This window comes from Heliconius melpomene, chromosome 21 (assembly GCF_056956725.1).
Source record: "Heliconius melpomene rosina isolate 202511_hmr_F chromosome 21, ASM5695672v1, whole genome shotgun sequence".
In the NCBI taxonomy this organism is placed as follows: Eukaryota; Metazoa; Arthropoda; class Insecta; order Lepidoptera; family Nymphalidae; genus Heliconius; species Heliconius melpomene.
Window position 1 is genome coordinate 8,348,737 of NC_140409.1, and position 9,246 is coordinate 8,357,982.

Below are 9,246 nucleotides of genomic sequence, written 5' to 3' on the forward strand. Positions count from 1 at the left end.
TAAACAAACCAATTGTCACTGTCAAATCATCGTGAGCACTGAGCAGTACTGGCGGCAACGGAATACCGGTATGCAAGTTTTAAATAAAACATATGAGCTTACCTGTATAAAAAAAAAGTTAGCAGCGTTGTCCAAGTAGGCTCGTAGGGAGTGATCACTGTGGAGGAGGATGACGTATGCCTCGGATACTGGATGTACTGTGTAGTATAACGGGCCGGCGGCTGGCGTCGGCGCAGGTGACAGCGCGACGCCAGCGCCGCGGCGCGCAGCGGCGACCCTGCACAACCGGACCCCGCCCCCGCTGCCGCCGCCGCCGCCTCCCTCCCCCTCGCCCTCGTCCTCGCCAGCCACCACTGCCGGTCTGCCGTGCGGGTCTGACGCGCGGCGCACCCCTGCAGACTTGCAGAGGATACATCCTTACGTCCAGGTCGAGGGTTCTTTCATCTATGATATCTAATTAGTAACATACTAATATGCTGTGCTACTGTGGTATTATGACAATGTGACTATCATATTTAACTATTTCTTTTCTTTAGTTCATAGAAAACTTTATCAAAATACGAAATCGTACTCAATTATTTTCTATTACAATAAAACTTATATTTTGAGAAAATAGAGGATTATAATGTTAAAATTATTAAAATATATTATAAATTTCATGTAATAAAACTCACACAATAGATAAATATAAGTATATTAATTAATCAAATAATATAATAATTGGATTTAAATTAAAACGAATGCTAAATATTTGTAAACAGCAATTATTAAAGAGCTAGCCCGTGCTCGTCATATGTAACGAAGATTTTCTCGATAGCAGTCATATACGCGGCTGTCCTCAAGTCTAAGCCCAACTCGTGATGTATTGCAGTTTTTTTCACGTTCTGAAATATTATTACAAAATCATTTTTATTTTCATAGTTAATGTAATTAAAATAGAAATTGGAGACGTATATCTATATTTCTCTCTCCGTCCGAGAGAACCTCGGAGTATTTATTTATATATATTTAATTAAAAAAATGTACAAAAGCCGTGCTTAACGCTAGAGAGCATTCTCCCCCAGCCAAGTCAGTATGGAGGTGATTGATATGAATTTCAAAGTGGACCCCTTGAACCAACACTTGGACCCCAAGTTCCAGACACTAATCTGAGCTGCTCACCCTATAACGCGATGGTACTTTCTTCTCGACAGCTCCTTCAATCTTGGGAATGTTTGTTATAATATCATCAATATTTTTTGCTAATAAAATAATTAATTTACGACGTAAAGCGGTTAAAAGGCCTGCCGTTGCAGCTCTACACATTACACGTACCTACTTGATAAATAAATTATATGATCGGCTGTGATTATAAAAAATATAAAAAACGTAAAATTAATAGATTCATAATATTTTGTGTTGATTGCGAATAAACTCCTAGAAAATATCCACAGACCACAATAAAGCGATTTGTCACTTGTTTTCGATTAGTTCCATGTTTTAACTACTGCTAGTGCGAGATACAGAGTGAAGGCAGAAGCAGGGGGAACCTGAGATCCTAGTGTTAAGACACTCCGTTCCTATTAAGATACTTCCGTTGCCCACTTTCGGCCGATTCGGAGGTATTGCGTGAAGAAATTACCAAAGCGAGAAAATATAGATATTAACTATAATATTATACATATTTTATTTCCTCGAGTGGGAATTGAACCCACCATATGTTACGTTTACAGTCACGCACTCAACTCTGCGCCACATGGCAACTAACTGGCAACTATTTGTTATTACCTACTTTTAAAAGAAAATCCTGTACAACGTGATATTTGTATCCTAATTTTTAACTATCTACCTTATTATATGTGAGCAGTAAAATATTAGCCAAAAAATCAAAATGAGAGATCACTATTGCTATCTACGCTTACTTTGCAAGCATTTTCCATTGTGAACTCCAAACCAGAGTGGACAATGACTTCTTCAGAGGCGCCTGACATCAGTGATTGAAACTGCATGGTCGGTTCAATCTTCGCAGACACATTCGCCTTCTTTAAGGACTGCTCTACTGATTCTTAAAATGTAAAAAATCTTTTACAAAGTGGAAGAAATTATTGTTTGTGTTTTGTAAGGAAACAAATTAATTACCAAAAACTTATAATCGTAACATATGATAGAGGACAGCATATCTTAATTCTGAATTTTCTGAGACTATCACACTTTTCAGTGCAAGGTGCGTGACGACGACGATATTAAAATAAAAAAATCTATTTTAAAATTTTTGTCCTATTCTCTATTTGTTTGGGCTAATCTCCAGGATTGCTTGATCGATTTTTATGCGGCTTTCACTAAAAGATGGAGGATGTTGTGGAGCAACGTATAGGCAATTTTTGTCCCAAAATTTAAGTGTGTGTAATGGGACCATGACTTAAGTGTTTACCACGTGCGATTATGATATAATTAAACTTGTTTTGCGATCAAAGCAAATAAAATTCCAGGACGCTTAAATTAATATTAATTTAGTTTATAACAGTACACATAAATATGTAACTATACTATTTTTTTCCCTAAATACGAATATTATCATTAATATTAATTATATAAATTATTGAATAATCCAGACATGCGAAGCCACTAGTTATTAATAAGAAAGGAAAAGTTAAGTCAAATCTAACATAGCGTCATTACCTAGTAATGCATTATTAGAGTCTCTCCAGAACTTGATATTTAGCTTCCCGAAGCTTACGTGATTGAGATTCTTCAGGAACTCAAAGTAAGAAACGGTAACGCCGCCCGCATTAGCCAATAGATCGGGCAGGACAAGGATCTTTTTCTCCCGCACTATGATGTCAGCTGCAGGAGTAGTGGGCCCATTCGCGCCTTCCGCTATGATCTGATTAGTTGAATGCAATCTATTAAATCTTTATATGCATTACATACAAGTTAACTAGAAATTTATTCATCATCCCAGATCTCGAAGACATGGTACTTACGACACTCTCAATTTACTATCTTGAAATATTGTTTGTTGCTTATCAGAACTCAACGACGAACTAGACCACGCTAATAAAAAAGTGATGTGTTTTAGGTGGTAACATTAGCCGACCTACATCTTTCACCTATTATTATGTATGTACCTATGTAATTTTGATCTTTGTCTGCAGACCTTACAATTTAGTTCTTTCACGTTATTTTGCGTCAACGTCTTTTCCATAGCAGCTAAAACTAATATATCGTGTTTTTCATACAAAAGCTCCGGACCAACTTCCTTAGCTCCAGAAAATCCTTTTGCACTACCCTTGTTATTTGTTTTGTATTGGTGAAGATCCTGAAAAACACAGTAGGTAAAATAATTTGCAATGAAATAATAAAAATAATTGTAATAAAGAAAATAATAAAAAATAAATGCCTAAAAATAATTTGCAAACATTGAAGTACAATTTTATAAACAGAAGCTTTTCTAATAATTTCTAACCAGGTGATGAAGAATGAAAATAAAATCATTTTAGCATACGGTATATTTTACAAATTACATGATTAAAATCAAGCATGTCATACCATTGTGTTAATTCCATCTGGGTTCTTTAAGTTACAATCGCTCTCGAGAACTCCAATAATCTTTACCCCCTGTTCCTGAAGGTATATAGCTGTATAGCTGCCCACATTGCCAAATCCTTGAATTATGGCCGTTTTGTTCTAAATTAAATAATTTTTTCTTTACATATAAAATATTAATCAAATAAACAAAATGTTATTTGCTTATACGAGTATAGACTGAGAAATGCACCTTGAATCCTGGTTCGAGATCAATAAGTTTCATCCAGTGTTCGTCGTGTATGAATGTAGATATGGTGAGGAAGACGCCGCGGCCGGTCGCCTCCACCCGGCCATGGATACCACCGCCGTTAATCGGTTTACCCGTAACACAAGCGGCCGCGTTTATGTCGTGGTATCCTAAAACAAAAATGGAAATTAACTATTTATATATACGAGTACATATATCATTTGTAATAAGTAATTCGACTTCCCTTTTTAGAATATAAAACTAAAGTAAAACTCAACTAAACTTTTTCTAACATTATATTTTGGATCTGAGCCTAAACTCATTTAATGTAGGCTCAGATAGTCCTAGTCTCAGATAGCCATAGTCCACATTTTTGTTATTATATATAGGTAATAATATTCGTAAATAATGTAAGTTTTTTATATAAGTTTTTACCTAAGGTTTTTATATAAGTATCTACAATCCAAGACATTTCTCTACTCGAAGTATTGACATCCGGGGCCGGCACGTCTATTCCCGCTCCTGAAACAAATTTAAAATGTGGCTTTTGATTTATTGCACTTGTCCAATCTCCGAGATATTAATTAGAATCTAACTTACAATAAAATAGATATATATTAAAACATCTATATATGTATTATGTAGATCCTAATTGAAGTCTCGTGATGTTGTTTTAAAAAAACACATATTTCAAAAGTACAAATAAAATATTACATTGACCTATATAATTCTTCTTAGCCAGCTCCAGTGTGTACCGTCGAGTAATTCTTTGCAACTCAGCTACCGTGTACTTCCGTGGATTGATTGCTACTCCTGTGTGACATGAAAAGACAATAGTTAAGTATCAACCAATAGTTATAATAAATTAAAATATAAAAACTTAAAGGGGAAACATTATATATTTATCAATTATTCCTTTGGTTCTGTCCCTGGCAGATTGTATGGCATGAAAATAATTTCAAAAAATTTATTTAATAAATATTCCGATAATTCAAGCGGGCCCAGGTCGGCTATTATATAGTAACAAGAAAAGCAATCCCTATCGGCACTAGAGAAAACCTACAATATAAATGGCGAATAATGTTAAATATTTTTATTTTTTATCCATTTTTTCCTATTCTCGCATGACATAAAAAATTACATAGATACATATTTAATATATAGGCTTAATAAAATTGTAAGGTAAATATTTTATATAATAAATGAAACTTTGCTGTTTTGGGTTTGCCTAAAGACTTAAATCCTAACCTCCCTTAGCCCCTCCAAACGGTACGTTACAACAAGCGCATTTATAGGTCATCAACGCCGCCAACGCTTTCACTTCTTCTAGATCCACTTTGTCGGAAAATCGTATTCCTGAAAATAATTAAAATATTTGAGCCCAGTATTGGCACAGGGGCACGCAATACCTCCCAGGTTCCCTCTGCCTCTACAGCATGACGATAAAAGAAATGTTATTTCTCTAATAAGTATATTAGTAAAGAGTAATTACCTATATTAAAGAAAATACACAAATATGCTTCCCAAAAGAAAAATATACTTAATTGAAATAAAACTAGCGGGCACTTAGACTCGGTACCAACAAAAAATTTAAATTTACGTAATAAGATAATAAATAAATAAATAAATAAATAATAGGATATTATATTAATACTAGTTTACATATACATAGGTACTTACTGATTTTAATATATAATATTGGCCACTCGTGGCGCAGGCGCACGAAGTGTGATTGTAAAACCGACCTGTGGGTTCGATTCCCACTCGAGGAGTTGTATTTTTATTTAAATTTATATTTCCATTTCTTCGCTCTAGTGCGCGGCATTGAGATATTTTTTACTAGTATTTTAGGGTTTCGCTACGTTCCTTATATACATACCCCCTTTGCACGGCAAGCGGTGCACACTGTGCTGAGACCGGTATCCTTGAATTATCTCATAATCACCATTTTTACGCTGCAGAGGAAATTCAAATTGCAATGAACTATTGCAGGACCCCATTACCTTTGAAATAGAATGAACACACGCGAATATTGTATTAGATAACTTGCTGTCTTAGGTTAATTGTACTTAGTTGGGGATTTCACTCTATATGAAAAAAAAAAACTAAAAATATACAGTTGAGATAGCTTAGATTATAAATCAGAGATAGTAGTTAATGTTAATAAAATATTAGAATTAACTTTAAAATTCACATCAAGGTTCTCAATGATGACATGATATCACGTTATATGATAAATGATAATGATTATTGCTGCAAAGTGTCAACTGATTAACATGACGTTGTTAGGCAGTGCCGGTTTACCAGCGCTACCAGAGTACCAGTTCCATTGATCCGTAATCTATATTTCGTAGTAGGTACTCCGTAATTAGCAATCGCCAAACAGCGTTCTGCGTTCGTAATCAGCAATCGCAGATCTGTTGTCAGTCATAGTCCTTAATATTCTATCCTTAGCCCTTAATCCGTAATCCATGGTATTTAAACCACAATCATAATCAGTAACCCGCAATCCGTTATGCTTTCTATCCTATATTCCTATGTTCCGTTATATACGAACCTCAACCCGTGGCCCCTTATCCTTAATCCATAACACGTAACTTATGTTCTGTAATCCTCAATCCGAGATTTGTGATTTTTAATCAGCGATCCCCAATCCGTGATTCAAGATTTACCTAATCCTTACCCGATTGTTGATAATTTTAATCATCGACCACCAATTATCGATTTCATATTTGACTAAAGGCTTTTTTGGCTAAAGGTCAAGAACACTTAACGATGAGCCGGTAGCAGCCAGAGCTTCGTTACGTTATCAAATCTGAAAGGTTCTCTGCGCATACACCCAACACTGGTACTTATCTACTTAGGTATTATAACGGAATATGGAATTTGGATACACAAAATAGTATCTAGCTTTTATATTTTCTTGGAAATGGTATTAGAAATGACGTTATTAATTGCTAGACATTTAGAATGGTTTTGACCGCCTGCTACCCCGTGTCTATATAACAATAACCGCGGCTAAGACCAACTTACAAGTACTTGTAACTTACTTTTAAAAGAAACATTTTTTTTTATATTGAATAGGCTTGCGTTTGACCGCATCAAGTCTGGTGAGCGTTAATGTGATCTACGGTGTGGCACGCTTGCCTAGCAGATACCTATTCACTCTGGTTTTGAAGACCCTCATATATATACTAATTCCTTAATATAAATTAAATAAACCAAAACATCGTTTTTGTATTTATGTATAATTTTATTTTAGTACATTTTTTGGAAAATCGTTGAGTTTCTCCATGTTGCAGGCGGTTAAAAATTAAAGTTATTTATAAATAAGTTGTGTAAGCGATAGCTACATTGTTATTCAAATTCAAAATATTCTTTATTCAAATAAACTTTATAAGCACTTTTAATCGTCGAATGTACATGTCAACAAAAAGCTACCACCGGTTCGGAAGGCAGTTCTGCTGAGAAGAGCCGGCAAGAAACTCAACAGTTGCTCTTTTCAAAGTCAATGGTATATTTTACTATTACATTAGCTGGCAGCTATCCTGCCTGACATTCAATAGACATTAATTCCATACATCTTTATCCTCTAAATATTCTTGAACAGTGTAATAAGCTTTACATGTTAGAATTTTTTTTACAGATATTTTAAATTTTGGTAGTGGCAAATTAAGAATACACTGCGTTATTAATCTTTACATACGGTTCTAGACACAATTTGCAGGGGGTTGTGGGTCTACATAAGGCTACTGCAATTTCTCAATGATAGATATATAATCTATGTTTTAAGTGGAATATTCGCGGTATCGGTATTTATGTGAGAAAAACTATTTTTGTAGTAGGTATGCGTACAGTTACGGTTTACATAGATGTGAAATAACTAAACATTTTTTTATTGAGTACAACAATTTTTGTAAGCAAAATCAAATCAATTTCCAAAACACTAAAATTACGATTTATTTAATGCTTCACAGTACCTAGGTATAGATAACGAGGCCAGTCGTAGCGCAGGGGCACAAAGTGTGACTGTAAACGCGAGAGCTTGTGGATTTGATCCCCACACCAGGAAATGAAAAAATATATTTTCATTTCTTCGCTCTGGTGTCAAGGCAAAAGCGCGGCGTTAAATTCCGCCACTCAACAAGCAATGCTTCCAGAATTTGGCAGAAAGTGGGGAACGGTGTTTTTTAAAACTAGGTTCCTGCCTACCTACTGTGTGCGGGATATAATGAGAAGCTGATTTAATTTTCTAATTTTAGTATAGATAACCAACGTAGAACCATTGATCCATTTTTAGGGTTCCGTAGGTACTTCAAAAGAAAAAAACGGAACCCTTATAGGATCACTTTGTTGTCACAAATTAGTATCAGATATTCAGATTTACAGTCTCTTTGAAGACATAAATTTAAGCTTCTAATACAACGCAGTCAAAAGATATGATGTAACTATCGTTTTGCTTCAATTTGTATGAAATTAGTCGCGTAATCAAAATCTATAGTGTAGGTACTTCCCGTAAATCGGCAGTTATGATCGTATATGCGTATCGTATATTTCAAGCGGGCGTAGCCGCACGAGGGCCGCTAGTAAGTATTAAATATGTCTTAATAAGATATTCTTCATGGAACTCCTTGTACATTTTTCTGTAACCTGATCCTCTCTACAATATGTCGTGCAAAGAACAAAATAATAAAAGCAGACATAGGTACCTACCATTAACTGTTTTAACCACAGGCTGTTTACCATAACTTAAAATTATCTTTGTCTAAATTACGAGCAGGTACGTAATTTTATTATTTCTTTTAAAAACAATATGCCACTTTCGTCACTATTGTGGATTTATGGATAATCTAAGATAAGGGCAATTAATAAATTATAAATAAATATAAAAAAAATACTGCAAAGGATCATCTGTTATGCCATTCCCCTACTTCAATAAAGTAAGTAATACCTTTAAGATTCCTGCCACTCTTTGCTTTCTTTTCTTTTCAGAAAAATGTGTGTGCTTCTTGAGATATTCAAAAAGGGCAGGTTCAATCACTTTAACGGCGAAATGATAAAAATACTCGACCATTCTGTAGAAGCTGGGGTTAGGATCGCTGATCACTTTCTGCAAATGACACGGTATCTCATACTTCCTTATGCTACTTTTCATAATTCTCACGTGTTTATTAGTTAAAAGTAAGCATTTTGGCGAATTCTTAAACATTATTTCACAATAATATCCAATTCCAACGTATTAATAAAAATGTCACCAATGCAATGACGGAATGCAACTAATCTAGTATTCCTTTGACGTTTCAAATATTTACGATTCTATGCGGCTCCTTTACTAAAATAAAGAGATATTCAAGCAGGCATAACTACTTATCAATAATAGAAATAATAAAAATAATAAAAAATAATTATATAAATATTGTACTGGTAAATATGACATTTTATTTTCATCTGATAAATGTTTTATGGTATTGGTGTGAAGTGGTGTGATCACT

The 9,246-nt window shown here is 34.6% G+C and overlaps 1 protein-coding gene across 1 annotated transcript; it reads right to left on the minus strand.

Moving 5' to 3' along the window:
• Positions 1-677: 677 nt before the first annotated feature.
• LOC146527129 (glutamate dehydrogenase, mitochondrial-like) lies at positions 678-9,003 on the minus strand. The gene is made up of 11 exons (XM_085206462.1): positions 8,706-9,003; positions 5,634-5,757; positions 5,003-5,110; positions 4,475-4,567; positions 4,190-4,276; positions 3,758-3,924; positions 3,529-3,666; positions 3,137-3,298; positions 2,659-2,863; positions 1,902-2,044; positions 678-884 (listed from the first exon to the last, which is right to left on the minus strand). The coding sequence occupies exons 1-11, from the start codon at positions 8,961-8,963 to the stop codon at positions 768-770; spliced, it is 1,602 nt and encodes a 533-aa protein (XP_085062588.1). The 5' UTR covers positions 8,964-9,003; the 3' UTR covers positions 678-767.
• Positions 9,004-9,246: the final 243 nt, after the last annotated feature.